This window comes from Manis pentadactyla, chromosome 9 (assembly GCF_030020395.1).
Source record: "Manis pentadactyla isolate mManPen7 chromosome 9, mManPen7.hap1, whole genome shotgun sequence".
Lineage (NCBI taxonomy): Eukaryota > Metazoa > Chordata > Mammalia > Pholidota > Manidae > Manis > Manis pentadactyla.
The window spans coordinates 124,090,334-124,112,829 of NC_080027.1; the positions used below are offsets into that span (position 1 = coordinate 124,090,334).

The window sequence follows — 22,496 nt, forward strand, 5'->3', positions numbered from 1 at the left end:
GACTGCCTGGCCTTACCCCAGCTCACTGGGTGCCCACCGCACCTTAAAGGGCCCCTCCCTGCTTGTGCTGGTAAACAAAGCAGCCCTTGCCCCAACCGCCCAGCTATAACCTCCTCTTATCTGATGTGCTTTGGGCAGCCTGTCAGGTTTACTGGACAAGGGTTGAAGCAAGGCCCGCCCTTGTTTATGGGAATGGGGGTGGGGAGTGGTAGAGTCAGGCCTCAGCTGAAAACAAAATGACTCGGAGCCGGGGGAGGCCCACAGAACCGGGCTCCTCTCAGAGCAGGAGAAAGGACTGGCTGCACATCTGGGGTACACTCACCCAGGGCCCTGGAAGCCTCTCAAATTAGCTCAAACATTTTTTTCTGGCCAGCTCTGCAAAGCAGTGGTGCAAAGAGAAATCCAGAACTCTACCGAGCTCATCAGGCTCGCCTTTCTCAGTTTCCCCATTTCTCTCTCTTCTGGGAAGGGAGAGCATGTTGGTGTGATTCCACAAGTGGGCAGAATGGAGGTTAAGCAAAGTTGTTTTGGGAAAATCCCTTTCCCCACCCACTTTGTGCATGAATGAGCACGTAGCCCAGTTTGGTATTAATCCACAAGCAGGCCGTGGAGCCAACCAAAACTGCCCCCGTGGCCAGCGAGATCAGATGTCTGGCAAGGACCCCACACATTTCAGCAAGAATGACCAAGGTCAGACACGGGTTCACTCTTTCCCTCGTCCATAGGGTACTTACAGGGGCCCTCTATGGGCTACACAGGACACCAGGAAGGGTTTGGGGACTGTGAAGATTTTTGAACCAAGGATTGAAAATCATCTTTTTATGGGAGAGGCAGCAGGCTGCTTGGATGCTGGTTTTTTCTTGCAACCCTTTATTGGAGTCACAGCGGGAACTATTACTTTAATAACGGTTTCCTTCCGGTTATCAGAATGTCAGTGTCTTTATTCATGTCAGGACCATCTCAGCCCTTGGAGAGACAAGTTAACTTCTTAAAACTGCATTTCTTATTTACTGAGCACTTAAATATGCAAAGCACTATTCTAAGTAGTTTATGGATCTCGTTTAACCCTCATACATTTTGAGATGGGCTCTATTCTTAGTTCTATACTACAAATGGGAAAATGGAAGCCTGGTGGGTGAAGTAACTTGCCCCGGGCTGGATAACCAGCAGGCAGTGGTAGAGCTGAGATTAGACCCCCAGGCAGCCTGACTCCAGAGCCCGAGCTCTTAACTTTGCAGCACTGTCTCACTGTGCTTGGAAACTGAAACTTTATCAGGCAGGAGTCTGATCCAAACAGAAGATGATTGTTTCTTACTCCACTTCTCAGCCCAAGTAAACTTACAGTTCAACTAACTGAAAATAACGATAGTAATTGTGCTAATTTGCTCTCCAGTGATCGCCAGGATAATGGAGATGATTTAGAATCAAAAGCTGAAGAAAGGAACAGAGATCAGTTTTTCCAACCCCCTAATTTCTGAGACAGGAAAATTGAGGGGCTTGTCCAAATTCTTTCTGACAGTTAGGAAGAACTGGGACCACAGCCCATACACCCTCTCTCTCAGCCCAGAACTCTTCCCACTGCGTGGCGCTTTGTTGGGCTGGGTGCTGGTACTGGCCTGGAAGCCAGGAGTCCTGTCTTTCCTTGCCAAAGGCTGCTATGGGAGATTCCAGACTCACAGAAATGGGTTTCTTCCTCCCAGGGCTTGTTTGTCGGAGCATCAAGGACTCCCCCACCCAAAGCTCCTTATCAGGAGCCAGGATGAGCTCTTAATCTTCAGCTCCCAGGGTCTTGTCTACACTCTCTGGGGAGGTGCATTATCATCCAGAAACAGCTGACAAGAGCACAGGTCTCCCAGGCTGGCAGCTTACCAAGTGGGAAAGCTGGGAGCAGAAAGGACCAATGCCCAGTCCCTGAACACACGGAAGCCACCACCTATGACTCCCTGCACAGCTCCTCCCCACAGCCCCTGCACCCTCAGCCAGCCAAGGGGTACTCTTCACCCCTACCGAAACGGGTCAGATCTAAAATAAATAACACACTGCTCGGTTACAGAACCCGCTCATGTAAAATGAGTCTACCAGCTGCCAAGAATAACCCCAAGATCAATCTGCCATGGGCTTCCGGGCTTGGAGACAGAGATGAGTGATGATGTCCCCAGAGCCTCCGGACAACCTTCCGTGAATTTCAGGCTTTCTACTAAACAGATATACCCTTCATGAGTAGGGCTTACTAGGAAACAAGATAGATCTGACTTTGTACTGAACAATAGCACAACAGGATGGGCGAAAATTCAAACCTAACCCTGTCCTTACATCCAAAAGAGGAGGGCCTTACAAATGGATGCCTTGGACATTTGTGTTAGAAGTTACAAATGAAAATGGGAGCATTATTTTAAATGACATCTCCTTGACACAAGTGGGTCCCCATAACCAATTTTACTTACAATGCAGATGAGCTGGCTCTCCTCATCCTCATCTCTTAGCTCATCTACCCTTTCAGCCTCCCTGATCTACATCTCACCTGGGACACCAAGTCAAAACTGTATTTATTGATGAGGGCCATGGAGGTGTGCAATGGAGTGTGTGTTGGTGGGGGCTGCATTACTATTCATGAGTATGTTTAGAATTTAGTTTAAATACAGTCCACCTATGGCCAAGAAAAAACTAATTCAGGTCAAAATGTACTTACGAGCTCAGGGGTAATGCTGAGCTAGCAAGTAGGGTGGGGGTGGGGCCACATGTGTCAGCACCTTAGGGACGGAGCCCTAGAGTCAGGGTGGCCTTATTTCCTTGCATAGATCCTAACCACAAGGCCAACAGGAGTTACAAATCAGCAACAAACCTTTGGCTCTCAGTGTCTGCTGTCAGCAGTAACTGCTTTTTAACTAACTGTGGCATCAGCCTGGAGTCACATGCTGGCTCCAGCGCCTAGATCCTAAGACCCAGCCCCCTTGCCTAGTAAGAAGAGTGGGTGCCGAATGGCAGCTCCAGAGATGACAAGAGCCTGTACCGGGAATTTTGAACGATTCTGTCCCAACCAGGAAGGGGCTGTGTCCCCTGCTCACTGTCCCAGTCTGAGTCTTAATCATCTTTAATGTTTCGTGCCTCACAGTCCCTGCCAACACACGCTTGCTGGGTGAATAAGTGAGCACAGCAAGAACGGCCAAGCAAGAGCAAGATGTGGAAGACGAGCCCTGGCTGGCTGGGGATGCTGAGACTGGGGCCCTGTCCCACCAGCATTTTCACAGCTTAGTTAGAAAATGCCATTGCCACAGGGTGTATGGAGCTACTTCCTGGGGAACAGGGGGCCCTTGAAATGGCCCCACCACTAAACTAGATTTTCCTTTTACACCAGCCCCATACTATAGGTCTTCTGAGTGCAACGGGGGAGAAATACTGTAAGAGAGGAAGGACTGGACCTGAGGGAAATGCAAATTAGTGATGTGAGAATGTTATCTTCTCTATACCACATGACTTCATTTGCTACATTTTTATTAAAGTAACAAAGTGTACATTTGTCCATAAAGCTGTACATTCTTCCATATAAAAACACTATTATACAATTAGTAACCTTTGTCTTTTCTGTCAGAATAGCTTACAAATGTACTATTATTATTTTTACTTAATAGGAGAAACAGGCCTGCTCAACAGTCCAGCTCTGGGCATTTTATTGTTTTTCAAGTGAACATCAAAAAGAGAGAAAAGACTAAGCAAGAGACCATGAGGCTGCTTCTAAAAAGGCAGGGGCCTGTTTCCAGACAAAATGCAACAATACAATCTGCAGTGATTCACAGCTTTGGTTCAACCCACAGGCCAGAAAATGAGCTCTTAGGTCCGTGGGCCCCAAGTTAAACTAAGAGCAATCAAGACTGCAAGCAGGGTTTGGGAAGGCAGCTCGGAATCTAGAGGGCCGAAAGGAGGCAGAACTGGCAGGGATGGGTAGGGAGTTTGGTAAATAGCACCTTTGAGTCAGAACTGAGTCCTTCAGAAATCTAGGGAGGGGGACGTCGGGGTAGAGGGAGAGGTTTCTCACCAAGAGGCAACAGCAGGAGGCTAGCCAGGTTGACCAGATGCTCCAGCTATGCCCTTCTTAAGGTGACTCAGGTTTGGGAAACTCCAGGCCTTCTGCGGACCCCTTACTGATGTCACTGAGAAACCAAAGGAAGAGGATTTCTTCCCAGAGTAATTTCCCATTTTTCTCTAACCCAGAACAGTAAACATTGCACAAGTCTATAGACAAATTTGGATTGTACTGAGATAGCAACCTCTCCCATGGGTGCTCTGAGCACCAGGGAGAAAAAATAATGCCCATGGTCCAGCGTTTAGTGTCAGCCCCACAAGAATACCAAGTAGTCCTGCAGAACGTGGGGCATTCTCCCACTCGGCCAAAGAAACATGCTAGCTGACCAGCCAGCCACAGTCCCAAGGACAGAAGGGATAGCGCTCTAAGCCCACCAGGGCACCAGGTTCTGTGAGCCACTTCTCCTCCAGACCTTCCTGGGACTCAGGAGGCTCTATTGCACAGTGACTGAGAACTCTTGTCCTAGGAAATAGGATAGCTCCATTACCCAGCCAGAAGGGGAAAGGAGCAGGGAGAGCTAGAGAGGAGTGTTGTGCTTTTAATAGGCAGGCAGTGTAATAAAGGACCTGGAGTTCCCTGCAGCTTTTGAGCTACCTCTTGAACAGATAATGGCAGCAGCATCAGGACTTTAATGTGGTTCCAAACAAGAAGGATTTGGGCCAAAAAAAATCCTCAGTGGACACTCTCTGGGTCCTAAAATTCCACTGCAAACTGCCAAGTTATTACACACACACACAGAGCAGCACATAAGCAAAGGTTTTGTGCACAGTACCCTTCCATCCCAATAATTTCCAACCCCTACCTTACGCCCTGAACCCCACAAAACAAAAAGCATAGGTTCCTGGCTGGGAAGCAACACCTACAGGCCCCTGAGGATAGAATTAGAAATAAGTCATGATTTCAAGAAAAAGCTGCTTAGATTCAGGAAAGGCCTTTTCACCTCTGTCCAGGATCTCATCAGAAAAAGAAGAGATTAGGCACCAGAGTATGATTTAAGTCCAGGCTTGAATGCCCCTGAGTAAGAGAGGGGCCAGGGATGTAGGTACCCTGGGCAAGAGGGTCAGAGGTCGGCACTCAGCCTCTCTCCTCCCCCAGGGCAGATCCTGACCTGTCCCATTCACAGTTGCTAACCTTGCTTGCTCCCTCTCATACCTTCCTGGGGTGCTAGCCAAGCTTCTCCTGCCTCACCTTGGCCAGGCTCCCTCACTGACCACTCCCCCTCCCAAGGCAGACCACCGGTTCCCAGATTCAAGTGTACAACAGTCCTCTGCAAAGGCACCTGGGGAGGCCACGTGCAAGCAGCTCCCTTTAAGGACTTTTCTTAAAAAAAATCTTTTGTTTTTTTCTCTTTTTTTCTTAAAAAAAATAATATATATAATATATATATATATAAATAGCTCTTCATTTAAAATACGGTTCCCCAGGTTGAGGTATGCGGTCGCCTGTTGTCACGGCAGATCGAGTACAGTAGCAAGCCGGGTGGGGGCGGCAGCGACCTAACTGGAGACCGCCATCACGTAGTTCTTCGAGGGGCTGCTCCGGCCCAGCATCATTTGGTTCTTGCAGGTGAGGAGCCCATAGGAGGCGGCCACTGGGGCCTCCTCGTACAGGACGCAGATGGAGCCATCCTCCCCAATGCGATAGGACACCTCGTAAGGGTCCACCCACAGGGTCAGCTCGCTGGGCAGCAGCCGGCGCAGCTGTGGCTGGCTGAGTCCGATCTGACTGGCCACCTTGCTGATGATGGGGTCCATCTTGTGGTTGATACGGATGCAGCGGTAGCCGGAGCCCTTGGAGGGCTTTTCAGGAAACCAGTGATGTTTGTAGTGCTCTGTGGAGACAGGACAAGGGGGAGATGCCCTGGGTGAAGCAGCTGGGCGACCACGGACGCTAGCACAAGGGGCCTGCGGGTGAAGGGATAGGAAGAGAGGAAAGGCCCCAGGGCTTTTTCAGGAAGCAAGGTGGTTTCTCAGGAGTTCCAAGGCCCTCCTGAAACCCTCTTGTGCCTGTTGCAGACAATTTTATGGGATCTGGAAGAACCCCCTGTCCAGGCCAGGGTTGTGTGTGTACCGGCAGTGGCCAAAGGAGTCAAAACCGGGTTGTTGTGACGAAACATGTTGTTCCTCATAAGACAGGATCTGTGTGGGCACGCTGAGGATTGCTATCACTGCCCAGGGCCAGTGGGCAGCCCATTAGGAACAGCTGGAGGTCTCTCCCCGCTGCTGTTTATCTCCTGTCAACCTCCAGTCTCCCCACTACGCACACACACCCAAGTGCCTCTAGAGCGCGGTTACTCCCCACAAGGCCCTCCCGGCGCCATGTGCAGATGGCTACGGGGACCTGAGAATGCAAACAGGGTCCGGATTCCAACGTCAAGTGAGTCAACAACCGGCCCAGGCACAGCGCAGCTGGCACAGCCAGAAGAACCACGGCTGAGCCTCCTGGGTTGCTGAGAAGGCTCAACCTTGCCTTCTTGCCCCGTAAGAATCCCGTGGCCAGCCGGGCTTTGTCGTCCGCAGCGTCGCTGGAGGATCTAGGGTCTAGTGCGGAGGATGAGCCCATACTGAGACCCGCAGGTACCCCTCTTCCGGGGCATAAGCCGGGGACCAGGGATCGCACTCCAGGGCAAGGGTCTGCGCCCGCGACAGTGTGAAGGGCCGCTCCCAGGCAGGCCACCACGGATCCAGAGCGTGGGGCCGGGAAGGGGAGACATGACCCACGGGAATGCAGGACCGCCCCGGGGCTGGGAGGAAACTGAGTCCCGTGCTGCTCGCGCGGGCACCTCTGCTCTAGGAGGGCAAGACAGACTCCTCGGGGGGAGGATGGGGGCCGAGCCCAGGAGGCGGGGCTCGACGCGCGCCAGGGCCCTCGGCGTGGGCTCACCTGTTAGTGCCTCCTGGAGAGCCCCGCTGAAAACCTTAAGCCTCTGCTCGCTCACGCAGCCCCGGGTCCTCAGGAGGCTGGAGAGGAAGCCCACGGCAGCGGCGATCTCCGGGAGCATGTCTGTTCTCTTCCCGGTCCAGCAGGCCTGGCTCATGTCGTGCGGGCTCGCGGTCCGGGGCTCGGGGCGCAGCGGCGGCGGAGAGAAGTGAGAGCTCTCCGACTGAGGAACTGACTCTTCTAGCAGCAGCTCGGGATCTGCCCGGGCTTCACCCGGGACGCGCCTTTCATACTGTTCCGAGAGGCGGGGGAGCCGGCGTCGTCGTCCATTGGCCACCGCCAGCGGATGGGGGCGTGGCCTGGCGGCCGCCCCGCCCCGCACACAGCACAACCCGGCCGCCCCCTCCTCTGCGCTGAGGTCATCGCCCGCTGACGTCAGTTCTGGGAACCCGAGCCGGGCTGACGAGACGGCGGAGGCAGGAGAGCGTGGAGCTGGGCATGGGCCGAGGCTTCGGCGGAGGCGAGCGGTGGCCAGGGGGCTCCGGGCTGGGAATGCCCCGGCCTCACCTCTCCGCCCGTCCTTCAAGACAGGTCAAAGGCCACCTCCTCCAGGAAGCCTTCGCTTCTCCCAGGCGGTCCCCTTTTCTGACGCTCACATTTTCCAGCCACACACTGTCTGAACCACTCATCCGGACGCGTTGTCACCAGTTGTTACTGCTTCGCCGTGTTTCTTAACTAGCAGTGGGTTCCTCTTGGCTCTGCGGAGACGCGGGCCTAAGTCTTGGGTTTACTTCCACAGTAAGCGCACCTCGCCCAGCAAGCTCCGCTCCTCCTGTACAACAGTGGCTTTTCTCTTGCCTAGAAACATCCGAATCTCACCTCTTTGTAGGGTAGGGGTTGGGGGAGTGTTGCAGGCCTTTTCTGTCCTCTCAAGTTGTTTTTCTAGTTCTCTCTTTCCTTTAAATGCCAGCATTTTTGAATAAGCGATATGGTCTCAACTGCACACGTGTCCATCCACGCCCTCTTCCCCCTCGTCTCCTCTTCCCCAGGCCTCCCTTATTCTTCCTCCTTGTGACCTGAAGCTTTCACAGACGGGCTCCTGGGGGCGTGAATCCAGCTTCAGTCTCCCTGTTGTATATGCCGGACCCTGCTCAGGACCAGCACCCATCGCAGGCACTTGGGAGCTGCCTCCTGACGGCGGTAACTTCCAGCCAGCATCCAGGGGCTGGTACACAGAGGTACCCACACATACTTGTTAAATGCATCAAACCCAATGGCCTCTGTAAATTCTTATTTTCCTTGAACTCTGGGCCCTGCTGACCTTTCTGGAGGCAGGCTCCCCCCCTTTTCCTTAGCACACACCCAGGCTTCTCTGGCTCCCCCGCAGGGCTGTGTGTGCCCTGATTCCCTCCTGGCCTTGGCCTTCACTATGTCCCTCTCCTCTCCACTTCCTGCCTCAGAGAGATCCGACTCATGTTGTCCATTTTAACGTTTACTTTTTACAAGTGACTTTCCCACCTGCACAGTCTGACCTCTTGTCCTCTCATCCTACTCCTCCTGCCACCTGCTCTACCCTCCCCTTGGACATCCAGCCACCACCTCAGTGTCCACCTAAGCCCACTGTCTTCTCCAAAGCCAGCTCCCTTCCTGATATCCATGCCTGTTGGAGACACCATCACTTTCGCAGTCACTCACCCAGGAAACCCAGACTCACTTGCAGCTTCTCCTTGTACTCGGCTCCTCAGACAGACCCAGTCCCAAGGCCTGTTGCTTCTTCCTCCCTGAAGGTTGCAGTGGACTCTGTCACATCCCATCCCCAAATCCCTTCCCACTGTTAGGAGAGCCCCCTTCCAAAAGTTCTGCATTCGCTTGCTCTTCTTTTGCTCAGATCATTCTGAGACACCCCACCCCCACTTGTCTATGGCATTAAGTCTGGACTCCTTTGCCTAACAGTTCAGACTTTTCATAATTTGGCCCCATAAACCTTTTTAGTTTTCTACCACCTTGTGCTCCAGGGTCACTCTCCTCACTGCTCTCTAAACATGAGAGCAGCCCTGCAGCCCAGAACCCTCAACACTTTGCTCCGATCTCCATCCCTGTCTCGCAGCATGGTCCCCATTCCCTGATGCCTGAATGTGCCTGGCCCTGCTGTACCGTGGCTCACACCATCGTCTCCGGATATACCTCACTGCATCTCCCGACCTCTCCCAGTCCCCACGCTTCTGAAAGCACAGCTTACATTTGTTCTTCCACTTTGAAGACCTGTACTGACTGTTCTCCCACTAGGGAGTTAATGTTACCCAGACCACTCATTTGGCATTTATAATCTATTGTTCAGGATTTTTACTCATCTTTTTAGAGGCTGACATCTTGTCTCAATGACAGTTTGCAAGCTGCTCGAAAACAGGTTACTATACTACATATGTTACAGGCTACGTATGTTCTACATTTCTAGGACAGCTCAGATTTCAAAAAGTCTGCCCCACTGCTTCATGTAGCTCATTTAATCTAGTATTTTGACATTGAATACATCTTTTTTTTATTAAGGTATCATTGATATGCACTCTTATAAAGGTTTCACACAAAAAACATTGTGGTTATTATATTCACCCATATTATCAAGTCTCCCCATACCCGACTGAAGTCACTGTCTATCAGTGAACACATCTCTTATATGGCCTCTTCACTGGCTCTTCCCCAAACCAGATCAAGCCAGATAAGACTCTTAACTCTGCTGGTTGAGAAAGAAATGCTTTGTTACAGGAAACAAGGCTGGGACTAGAAATAAAATGACCTAGAATGCATCAAACCAGAGGCCAGGTGTCAGCAAGACCAGAACTGACTGAGGTCAACCACCAAAGAGGCCAAGGAAACAAGTCAAGGCATAGACAAGTGGACAGGGTGGTTCAACACCTCAATATGAAATGCCATCTTCTTGGGTGTGTCATTGACAGGGGTCTGGTGTTCTGGGACTTGCTTTAGTCAAGAATTGAAGAAAAAAAGTCTTTTGACAGACAGTATTGTTGTTGTTTTTTTTTGCCTTGGGAAATAGAACTCAGTCCCTATGTGGAATTTGATATCACCCACAAAGTCACACAGGTAGTTCTCAATAGAGCCAGGACTGGGACCAGATCTGCTGACTTCAAATAGTGTGCACTTTTCATTAGCCCATGGATTCCTTGCAGTGTTGTTACAATGACTCATGGTCCCACATGGTCCCTCAGAGCTATTATTCCAGATGATGCAATGGATTGGGTGCAAACAGTCTGCTTTTGTGGGAAAGGAGGTCTTATCCTTCCCTTGCAATGACCCAGGTGTGTCCTAGCCTCAGCACCACTGCTGAGCTCCTGAACTTTGTAGGGGGCATCAATCATCCATAAGAACTAAAAGGCACTCCCCCTATGTTCTCATCCTCTTTTCTCTCTCCACACCAGCCTAGGGAGAGGAACCTTAATTTATCCCACATTCTAAGCTCCCAAATCACTATACAGTGTAATTGTGCCCAACTCAGGACTTGAATTCTCAGTTTCTTATGAAGCCATGTACATTAGCCCAGGTTATCTTCAAGATTTCCTAAAACTGCCCTTAAGCTGCTGAGACCAGGACCCTTAGAGGCTCAGAAGTCCAGATTTCACTTCTTCCCTTGACTTGTTACCCGAGGCCTCCATTTCTGGGCTCAGCCAAGGGGCAGGTTGAGCATCAGGATGACAGCACGTCCCTCCCTGTCCCATCTCTTCTTCCTGATCTGCTTCCTCCTCATTCATCTCTTCCCCTCCCTGCAAGAGTTGAATTTGAACACTTCATGCTCTGATGCAGTGTGCTGACCTGTGGTTCCAGCCACTACCAAGTGGGCAGGGGTGGTGGACCTCACTCTGTGCCTCATCTGGACCAGAAACAACTACTGTGCCATGTGACTCTGACCCCACGGGCTTCCCTGGTCCTGGAAGCCCATCTCACACACTTGCATGGCCCACCTGTGGGTCCCACTCTAGACTGACCCACAGCATCCCAAACCGCCCTTCTCAGACCAGATCCCACCCAGACGGGCCTTGTCTCTGGGGTCATCACCTGCGCCTTGCTCTCCACTCCCCAAAGGGGAGCAACCAGATCAAGGTATGTGACTCTTATCTTTCCCAGCATCCACTGGGTCTGCAGGGCCTTGGCTTGGTTGCCAAGGTTACCTCCCAGTTTCCTGACCCCCCCCCCACCACACACGTAGAAACCTGAGGTGAATAAAGCCGATTGGTAGGCAGAGGCTGGGCTGAGATATTCTGGGAGGATGACATCAGCTCACTCCTACACAGCGCAGCGTGCGGTCTTTGTGGGTTTGTGTGCACCTGTGTCTGTGTGTGTGTATTTGAGTGTGTATACATACTTAAATGTGTGTATGTTCTGATGCTTGTGGATAAATGGGATTGTGGATATGTGTTTGCTGATGTTAACATGCACTTATAATAGTATATATTGAAGAATGTTATTTTGTGAAGCATGGGTGTTTTGGCAGGGAGCATACATTTTGGCAGGTATGTCTGAATGTGGCTGGTATAGAGGCTAATTTGATCTTCCCTCTTTTCAGACTTCATTGGTGACAACCTTGCTCTGCTGCCCAGAGCTGATAAAAAACATCACCCAGGGAGGACCACTTCCTAATCAGGGTGGAAATACTGCCAAATATATTTATAGCTCTTTGCAAGCAGTGTTGGGTAGTGTCCAGGACATCTCTTGGGGTTCCCTACCATCCTCTCACAAAGTTGTACCTTTTAAGATCAGCTCCAGGCCAGCCAGTCTGGGAGTTACTGGGAATCAAAGACAGAAGAAAATTACACTGTCCCTAAAACCTGTTAATGAAGACTGTAAGAAAAGTGGGGACATTAGCTATTTTAAAATTTTCTGTCTTTAAACCCCTTCCCTCACCCCAGACTGAACTGAGAACAGGGACTGAAATAGATAATGCAAAGCTGATTCGGGTTGAGGGTACATGGAAAGCCACCCATCTGGACTGTAGGGAGCCTTGGTAAAATATAAATATGCAAAGGGCTTTCTCATCTCCAGGTCACAACAACTTTCAAGTCCCTAAGGACTGTTGAGGGCTGGAGAAGAGTTTGCAATCTAAAAAGTAGCCCATTCTGCCACTTGCTCTGCAGACAGATGCAGAAAGAAGATTGTTGTACAAAAAGCACCTAAATTAGGCAACAGAAGAACTTCTTGATAGGAAATGAGTATCTAACGTGTGTTACACAAGACGCCTGCTCCAGCCAGGACTTAGACACTCTGAGGTGCAGGGTGAATGATGGTGAGCGAAGAGAACGGCCACAGAGGGCAGTCGGGTGAAGGCCACAGGTTCCTCCCCAAGGTGGCATCTACCCTGGGAAGTATCAGAACTTTGGCAGCAGCCCACACAATTTCCCAGTAATGAACAGAAACAGCCATGGCAGGTGGCTGCCACCAGCCTGGGAGCCCACCAGACACCCCGTGGCTAAAAAAATCAGGGCTTCTCTAAGTCCCGGGCTCACATACAGGCAAGCTTGGGAGCCTGGGAAGGTCGTGGTTCTCCACAGCACAGCCCCTGGATTCCTTCTCGGTCTGCTCAGCTCTCTCTCCTGAGCCCATCTGTGTAGCTCAGAAGTCTTAAATTGGAAGCCTACCAGGCCCAGCTGACCACAGATATATATTGCTTGGCATTCATAGTGTTGAAGTATTTGAAAAATTTGTTGTCAACATTTAACTGTTAGGAAGTGTCATATTTTTTAAAAACCTAGAATTCTGATTTCTCTTTAAAACCCAGAGTATCTGTTAACACTGGCCCCACATTCCTGCTTAGTAATGACTGGCATCCAAGACCAGGAGTGTGTCCTCCATTTTGCCACAGTCCCCACTGCTCTCTATAACCTCACTGCTCAGGCCAAGTAGTGGCTACCATTTAATATGGACATACATGGGTCTTTAAAATTTTCATTTAGTCCTCATTTACATTACCTGCCTTGACCCTGGAGGCATTTGAATTATCATTTCCTGACACAGAATAAATCTCAAACCATCATCTCTAACCCTAACTTTACAACTGAGCCCCAGCTACAATTTTTTTGTCCAATCAAGAACTAGAATTCAACATAGTACTGGAAGTCCTAGCCATGGCAATGAGACAACACAAAGAAATAAAAGGCATCCAGATTGGTAAGGAAGAAGCCAAACTGTCACTATTTTTAGATGACATGATACTGTACATAAAAAAAACCTAAAGAATGCACTCCACAACTACTAGAACTAATATCCGAATTCAGCAAAGTTGCAGGACACAAAATTAATACACAAAAATCTGTTGCATGGATGAACTAGCAGAAAGAAATCAGGAAAACAATTTCATTCACAATTGCATCAAAAAGAATAAAATACCTAGGAATAAACCTAACCAAGAAAGTGAAAGATCTATACCCAGAAAACTACAAGACACTCTTAAGAGAAATTAAAGAGGACACTAATAAATGGAAATTCATCCCAACCTCTTGGATAGGAAGAATTAATATTGTCAAAATGGCCATCCTGCCTAAAGCAATCTACAGAGTCAGTGCAATCTCTATCAAAATACCAACAGCATTCTTCAATGAACTGGAACAAATAGTTCTAAAATTCATCTGGAACCACAAAAGAGCCCAAATAGCCAAAGCAATCCTGAGAAGGAAGAATAAAGTAGGGGGGCTCTCACTCCCCAACTTCAAGCTCTACTACAAAGCCACAGTAATCAAGACAATTTGGTACTGGCACAAGAACAGACCCATAGACCAGTAGAACAGAATAGAGAGTCCAAATATTAATCCAAGCATATATGGTCAATTAATATATGATAAAGAAGCCATGGACATACAATGGGGAAATGACAGTCTCTTCAACAGCTGGTGTTGGCAAAACTGGACAGCTACATGCAAGAGAATGAAACTGGATTACTGTCTAACTCCACACACAAAAGTAAACTTGAAATGGATCAAAGACCTGAATGTAAGTCATGAAACCATAAATCTTTTAGAAGAAAATATAGGCAAAACTCTCTTGAATATCAACATGAGTGACTTCTTCATGAACATCTCTCCATGTGCAAGGGAAACAAAAGCAAAAATGAACAAGTGGGACTATAACAAATTTAAAAGCTTCTGTACAGAAAAAGGACACCATTAGTAGAACAAAAAGGCATCGTACATTATGGGAGAATATTTTCATAAATGACATATCTGATATGGGGTCGATATCCAAAATATACCAAGAGCTCACACACCTCAACAAACAAAAAGCAAATAACCTGATTAGGAAATGGGAAGAGGATCTGAACAGACACTTCTCCAAAGAAGAAATTCAGATGGCCAACAGGCACATGAAAGGATGCTCCACATCACTAATCATCAGAGAAATGCAAATTAAAACCACAATGAGATATCACCTCACACCAGTTAGGATGGCCAACATCCAAAAGACAAACAATAACAAATGTTGGTGAGGATGTGGAAAAAGGGGAACCCTCCTACACTGCTGGTGGGAATGTAAAGTAGTTCAACCATTGTGGAAAGCAATATGGAGGTTCCTCAAAAAACTCAAAATAGAAATACCATTTGACTCAGGAATTCCACTCCTAGGAATTTACACTAAGAACACAGGAGCCTAGTTTGAAAAAGACATATACACCCCTTTGTTTATTACAGCACTATTTACAGCCAAGAAATGGAAGCAACCCAAGTGTCTGTCAGTAGATGAATGGATAAAGAAGATGTGGTACATATACACAATGGAATATTATTCAGCCATAAGAAGAAAACAAATCCTACCATTTGCAACAACATGGATGGAGCTGGAGGATATTATGCTCAGTGAAATAAGCCAGGTGGAGAAAGACAAGTACCAAATGATTTCACTCATCTGTGGAGTATAAGAACAAAGCAAAAACTGAAGGAACAAAACAGCAGCGGAATCACAGAACCCAAGAATGGACTAACAGGTACCAAAGGGAAAGGGACTGGGGAGGACGGGTGGGAAGGGAAAAGGTGCATTATGATTAGCCCACAGAATGTAGCAGTGGAGGGCATGGGGAAGGCTGTAAACACAGAGAAGACAAGTAGTGACTCTATAGCATCTTTCTATGCTGATGGACAGTGACTGTAATGTGGTATGTCATGGGTACTTGATAATGATGGGACTTTGGTAACCACAATGTTGCTCATGTAATTGTATATTAATAATACCAAAATAAAAAAATAATAATTAATTAAAAAAAAAGAACTGGACATTCTTGACATATTTTCCTGGTATTTCAATCTCAACATGTAACAAATCAAGATACTTTTCTCCCTTCTTCCCCACTTCTGATTTCTTTCTCTCTCTCAAATAGCACTACAATTATTGTTCTAGGCCTCAGGCTCACAATCTAGCAGACATCTTTAATGCTACCCTGATCACCAGTGGCCAAGGCCTGGAGAGTCTGTGTTTGAGCATCCCTCCTGTTTCTGCCTCGTGCAATGGTTCCCACCCTCCCTCACCCTCCATCCAGGCCTCTGTCCCCTCTAGGCTGTCGCCATAACCTGCTGGTTGGTATTCTGCCTTCCATTCTCTCCTCACTTCAATCCATGCTGAAGACTGCTTGCCAGCATTTCTTTGAATAATATCCCACTCATGCACTTTTTGGCCATTAAAACCTTTAATGGCTTCCCATTGCTGACAGCATTAATTAAAACTCTCTCTTCTGGCATTCGAGTCCTTACACCATGCGATTGCTTAGGACAGTAATTCAAATCACCTAGGAAGTTTGGTAAAAATTCAAACTAAGTGGTCCCCCCTGAGATTCTGTATTCAGTAGTCTGAGGTGGAGTCTGGGCGTCTGCTCTTACAATGGGACCCAGGCCGTTCTGATGCAGTGGCCCGTGGACCCCACTCAACACACCCTGTCTTAGAGGCACTCCAAGAACACCAAGCCCACTGTTAAATGATGCGTCTACCAGGCACCCAGCCGCTCATCCCCATTGTGTCCCCACCCTGTCTCCCTGCCGCACACCTGCCGCATCACTGTCGGCTGAACCAAGTGGGTGAGGAGCAGACCCCCGCAAAGGGTGGGCCAAGCCAGGCCTTTACTCCCAGCCAGATTTCTGAAGGCAGCCCCCGACCCCTTCAGAAAGACCTTCAGTGACCAGAGGCCTAGCTTAGAAAAACAAACAGTAGACCCTCTAAACCTGACACTTCTTTGATCTCAAGACATGAGACTCATTTAGACAAACTGCTTTTGTTGGCCAACCAGGACTCTGATCCTGAATCTGCCACCTACTATCTCATGACCAGGTAACTCTTGAATCTCTCTTATCCTCAATTTCTCATCTGTAAAATGGGGACAAGTTCTTCCTAGAGTTGTTGGGTACATGAGGGATAATATATAGAAAGTGTCCAGCTCAATGCCTAAATGCCATAGACTCACAATTATATATTACTATTATATTATTGATGGTCAGAATTAGAGTTTTCAGAAATCACCTACACACAATTTTTAAAGAAAAGGAGGTCATGAGATGCGAAGAGGTGCCCAAAGTGCCACAGCTACCTAGCGGCAGGTCTAGGACTAGAACCCAGATCTCCTCCCACCCAGTCCAGCATTCATTCCATCCTGCCAGACTTCCATCTTGGACACACACTCATTCATTCACTCACGCGTCCATGGACAGAGGAATGCTCTGGCTTCCTTCTCCTCCTTTGTCGCCCTGGCCCTGTGGCAGGGAAGGAAGACAGGATGGCTGAGGGTGTATCAGAGAGAGAGGGGGAGGGAGATGTGGCCAGATGGCCAGACCAGCGTTTGGCTGGGAAGGTCCCCAGTGAAGTGAGTCTGCTCCTGTGACTCCCTAGGGGTATCATAGGAGCAAAGGGTGGAAACAATCTGCTAAAAGTCTATTGTCCTGGAGGCCCCCCCAGAATGCCACCCCCAACACATTCACCCCAGGCCTTCCCCAGTGGTCTAGAAGGTGTGACTGAAAGAGCCGGAAACTCAACAGGGAACACATGGACTTGGGGGTAGCAGCAGATCTGAAGCTGCGTTTATTGCCTCTTTCCCAGACTCAGAGGACAGACATGTCGTAAACCCTCCTCATCCTCACTCCCGGGGGCCCAGGAGAAAACCCCCTTCGTTTCCAGACGGAACACAAGAGCGGAGGCCCTGCGACCCTGGGAACTTCCCCAGATGTTGTTTCGGCAGAGCCATAAGGGGGCTGGGCCTCCCGGGGCGGGCAGGAAGCTGGCATTGCAGCTGGGGCAGCCGGAGACCCCATGGGCGGGGGCAAAGTGTGGAGAAAGAGGGACAGGAGGAAGTATCTGAAGAGGGGGGACTGCAGCTTCCCACCTCGGGCCCCTGGCTCTGCGCCCAGGGTGTTTCCCAACTGCACTGTGGCTCTGAGCCGGGGGTGGGGGTGGGGGGTGGGGAGCATTTGATCCACAAGCTACAGAGGAAGGAGCCTGGCGGCCAAACCAGGACTCACCTCCCCGAGCCTCAGTTTGCGTATCTGTAACAAGAGAGTGTGGGAGGGAGAAGCCACCCTGTTTCTTCTTCAATCTGCGATCTCTGGCCACACCAATGACTGTGATCACCAGCCATTCTGGAGCTCCCCTGATGTGGTGACAGATAGCCAGGAGGCCCACTTCCCGAGATGATACCCCATATTCAGTTAGGGTCCTGTCAATAATCCTTCTGAAATACTTTCTACTCGGCATCACTGAAACAACCTGCCACCAGATCTTCCCTGGGCAACTGCAGGGTCCCTAAATGGCCTCTCTGCCTGGAGGGCTCCCCTGCATGCCCTTTCCTGGGTCCACACTGCGCTGTCAGAACTCCTTCTCACCACAGATTTAGCTGGTCTCTCTCCTGTTTAAAAAAACCTTTGAAGGCTTCCTACAGGAAGAGGTTCAAATTCAGAGTTAAGCCTTCAGGCCTTTATAATCTGGGCCAATCTCTAAACTCAGTTCTAAAGCCCATTCTCAGTTTCAGAATATACTTTGCTACCAGTTGCACTTGGATATCTTTGTGCTTTTGCCCATTTTATTTGCATATCTCTCTGTCCACTTCTTTGCCCATCAAAAAGCCTATTCATCCTTCAAGATCTGGCTTCTGTGTCACCTGAGTGAAGCCTTATTGGATTCACCACTGGATTCACCACCACCCCTCACTCCCCATTGCAATTAATAACTTCCTCCTTAGTTTGTAAGTCTTTAAGCTCAAATCCTGGTGCTACAGTTCATTGTGTGAACCTGTGAGACTGTGAGCCCTTGAAGGCAGAGACTGGGTTATATACACTAGCACATAATTCAGCCCTCAGTACTTAGTAGGTCCACAGTGAACTTTTACTGAATTTGGTTTAATTATCTCCATACGTATGATACAGAAAGAGGGAAAATATCACTCTTGCCATTTTCCTGAGGGACAACGTCAGCACAGATAGGATGACATGTTAGAAAAGACACGAGAAGGGGCTTTGGGGGTGGGAAAGGATTCTAAATCCTGCCTCCATCCCCTCCACTAAGAATAAGGTTGGTGGAGGGCTGTCTTTCTATAGATTCAGAATGGGTGGTCTGGGCTGCTTATTGTATCAGCCTTGTTCTGGTGAAGACTAACTCTGATGGCTCATGTTTAAGCTCTTGAACTAGCTTGAAATTTATTTATACTAGTATGGTGGTCAGAGCACATGCTTTGGAGTCATTCTGCCCAGATCCGAATCCAGTGCTATCTTAAGCAGGCTATTAAACTTTTCTGTGCTTAGTTTCTTTATCTATAATGTGAGGGTAATAGCTCTTACCTCATAGAGTTCTGGGGAGGATTAAATGATCTTAGATTAGTGCCTGGCACACAACAGTGGTCAGTACATGTTAACTACTGTTACTTATAATTTATACTTTGTTTCCTTCCAAGAAGAATTAGAGATAGCTTAGAATATTAAACCACATATAAAAGAAGATAACTATGTGTATTTATATTAAAGATCAGAAACCAATTAATAGTATGAAGGAGAGAAAAAAAGATAGGTATTTGCTAATGTGTTAGAATTAGCTACTTCATTGACCCCGAAGTTTCTCTCTGAGCTTCCAGGAAGGCAATGCAAAGAAGGAATGTATGCATTATATAGTTGCCATTGTGAAATACAAGAAAGCATTCAGGTTAGTCTGTTAAAATAATGCACACATCCCAGCACACACAGACACACACACACACATACTGAACTCATAGAGGAATTTATGATGTTTTGGCCTATAGGAGCTTAGGAATCTGAAGTTACTCTCAGTTGGCGCTGAGTAACATCCTCAGCTGGGCTTGAATAAGAGCCTATAATGACAACAGGAGTAATCAGTCAGAATAAATGGCTGTGAAAATAACAGTCCAGTCCTTTCCATGTATCCTTCTATGCTCAGCTCAGGGCTTCCTTCTCTCCCTCTTTGCTCAGGAGACTCCCCTGAGGTCAGGGGTTCAGTCCTGCTGAGTCAGACAAATAGGTGACTCCAGGTGTTTTCAGCATTAGAGTTGGTGGGAGCAAGGTGGGTGCCATGACAAAATCTCCTGAGGTGAGTGGAGAGAGGAATGAGACGTGTCCAAGAGAGTTCTGAGAAGGCTGAGCCCCTGAATCTGAACAGATTGATGGTCTTAGTAGAAATGGGTAAGCTCCTAGAAAGGTAACAACTCCCTGCCTCCCAGGGTCTGATCAAAGGGAAATCTGCAAGCAAGCATCCTTACGTGAAAAGCCTTGTGTGAGTCCAGGAGACCACTACCCCACTACCTCCAACCTGGCCTGGCTTAGGAGAAGGGACTCTGCTCAAGAAGTTAACACACAGAAGCTCTGAGCCCATGTCACTGAATTCCTAAAGAGGTTCAGAGGTGTGGGTGTGGGTTACAAAGAGCTTAATTACTCTGCAAAAGAAAACAGGAGGAATCTACAAGGAGAAAGGCAGAAACCCACAGCTCACAACAGTGAGTACTCACACATCAACAAAATGATTTCTAAACTGATCTGACTGGAGAAAGCTGGGAGCTCAAAGACAGCAACAGTGATGAGAAAGAGCTCTCTCCCATGCTCCACGCCCGCTCCCAGAGGCATCTGGGATACCCTGAGGAAGAGCACGGGATCTCCCACAGATCTCAGCATCACTCTTTGGACCAGTCTTAGCCAGTCTCTACAGAACAACCAACCTCAGCTGACACAGTTTCCTCTTCGGGAGCACGGCCTCCGGTGTTGCCCAAGTGTCTTACCTTTAATGAGGACAATCACCCCCAAAAGGGGGGCACCCCTGCCCTCTGTACAGTCTACTTCTCAACAACCCAGTGCCATCTTCCCTGGCAGGGAGGGGGTTTGCAGGGATCCCTGAGGTCAGAGGCGGGCAGGAAGAGTGGGAGAGTACCCACTGCAGAGATTCGTTTGCCTTGTCTTGCCATGACTCACGCCATTTAAATATGGGTAATAAATCAACCACTTGACCCCAGAATGTGAATCCTTCATGTCCTTATGTCTTAGGGTGACCAAAGAAAGGAGACTTGGTGCCTACCTTTAGGGGTGGAGGATGGCAGCTCTTCAGTCTGTTGTGGGAGAAATGCTTCCTGCCTTCAGGAAACTCCAAATCCTAAGCAGAGGAAGCTTGCACACCACACAGAGGATACATATGCAAGGCAGCTGTGGACAGAGATACGTGGGCAGATGAGTATTGCACAAACACAGTAAAAAATGATGAAGGGGGTTGGAAGGGAGGTGCAGCAGTCATCTGGAAAGAGCTTGCTGGGGCTGGAGGTTCTGAGCCTGACCCGGGTTTGGAGCTCTTATTCGCACAGGCAGAAGACAGGCAGGTCCTGTACTATGTCTGGACCATATGAGGTGTTCACACAATGACTGCTCACCTGCTGGCTTTTGGGCAATTCTGGTTTCCCTTCCTGGCTTAACTGGAAGCCTCCTCTCAAGCATGCCCACCACACACTTAAAACAGAGATGAAGAACCCCCATCCACAGCCATGGGCGCACAGGAGGCAAACACCAGATGAGTTTGTTTACAAAACTTAAGCTTTTCAACAGGGTTAAAGGGCATTCCCAGAGCAGCTCAGTGAGCCCGGGGCCAGGCAGGTTCTGGAAACCCAGTCAGCACTGGGCCTCTGCTAGTCCCTTCCTCAGAAGGAGCACCTGAACAGGTTCCTCCAGAGCACAAAGTCACCCCCCAGAATTCTGCACAGCACTTCACAGCTTACAAAGCTGATTTACACCAAGTGGAAGGCTCATGTGATCCTCACAGTTGCCCAGTAGGCAAGTATCCTCTACACCTTATGGATAAGGAAACTGAGGCTAGAAGCCATTATGAGGCTTAAGGTCGCCCAACAGAGAAACGCTGTCCTTTCGACTTCGCCACACGGGCCTCCGCATCACAGCCTCCTGGCCTTGGGCTTTATGGGCCGAGGGCACTAAGGAACTCTCCCAGGGCATCTAGTAAAGGCCGATTTGTCATCTGAATTTCCCTCTAGCTCTGAGCTTTCGGGGGCCACCCGGAGGGAGGCAGGGAGATAAGGTCTGGGGAGGCTGCCCACCCGGGCTCTCCAGCTGTCAGGAGGCGGCTGGGACGCCACGTCCTCGCTCTCCCGGCCCGCTCGCCTGACACGGCCCGGGAACTCTTTGGAAGAGGGCGGCCGGGCTGCGACCGCGGGCGGCTACCGCCCCGCCCCGCCGGCCCCCCGGAGCCCGCGCCCATATTAGGGCAGCGCTGCCCGCGGCCGGGCCGTGACGCGCGGCGGCTACGTCAGCGGGCGCGCGGGGAGGGCGGGCGCCGCGCAGGAAAACAAGTGACGCCACGCGGGACGGGGGGGGAGGGGAAGGGGAGGGGAGGAGGGGAGGAGAGGCGGGGGGTCGGCCCCGCCCCGGCGCCCACCTGGGCCGCGCGCCGTCTCCATAAATGCGGGGGCAACGCGAGGGCGCGGGCACGAGCGCTCTGTGTGCCCGGGGCGCGGGCACTGTGTCCTGGCGCCCCCGTCTGTGGCACCCGGAGGGCTAGCGGTCCGCTGTGCCCCAGAGCGCCCGGATGTGCACTGCGCGGTACAGCGCTCGTGTGCGCTTTTAAAAAGCCGGGAGACACACGGGGAACTTTGCCGGGGGGCTGTTTGAAGACAAGCACCCCTCTCCGTCTTTTTCCTCGTTAAACACCAAAAACACCCAGGGCGCCTGTTCTTCCGGAGACTCCCAGTCTGCTCTGACGACTGGCATCCCTTCACCAAGTGCCTCCCACCCCCAGGGGCCCCGCCAAGTCAAATAAAAGGAGGTCTGGCCTAGGGGTGACCAAGGAGAAGCCTAAAAAAGGAAGTTTTCGGGATGCCTCGTGCTGGCAGAGGCCAGGGAAGGAGAAAAGGAAGAGGAACCACCAGGCGGGAGGCTCGGGGCCCCCGTTTCAGCCCGTCCCTCCGCAGCAGCCTCACGGGGGCGGGTGGCGCTGGGCTCTGAGGGGGCTGTGCTGGGGGGCAGCCTGTGGAGCTGCGCCTCAGAGGCCCGGCCGGCCTCTCCTGAAACGGGCG

At 49.9% G+C, this 22,496-nt stretch overlaps 1 protein-coding gene and 1 long non-coding RNA gene across 3 annotated transcripts in view; both read right to left on the minus strand.

Annotated features, from left to right (window-relative positions):
- LOC118924655 (uncharacterized) overlaps positions 1-22,496 on the minus strand; it is a 183,332-nt gene that overhangs the window by 96,971 nt on the left and 63,865 nt on the right. Inside the window, exons 1-2 of one of the 2 annotated variants that reach the window (XR_005029693.2) lie at positions 21,522-21,702; positions 20,501-20,625 (exon numbers count right to left, since the gene is read on the minus strand). This is a non-coding gene — a long non-coding RNA (uncharacterized LOC118924655). Of the gene's footprint in view, positions 1-20,500; positions 20,626-21,521; positions 21,703-22,496 lie in introns of those variants that run through there. The other variant, XR_008999448.1, reaches the window with a different exon arrangement.
- BTG2 (BTG anti-proliferation factor 2) lies at positions 3,476-7,228 on the minus strand. The gene is made up of 2 exons (XM_036909617.2): positions 6,965-7,228; positions 3,476-5,912 (listed from the first exon to the last, which is right to left on the minus strand). The coding sequence occupies exons 1-2, from the start codon at positions 7,116-7,118 to the stop codon at positions 5,578-5,580; spliced, it is 489 nt and encodes a 162-aa protein (XP_036765512.1). The 5' UTR covers positions 7,119-7,228; the 3' UTR covers positions 3,476-5,577.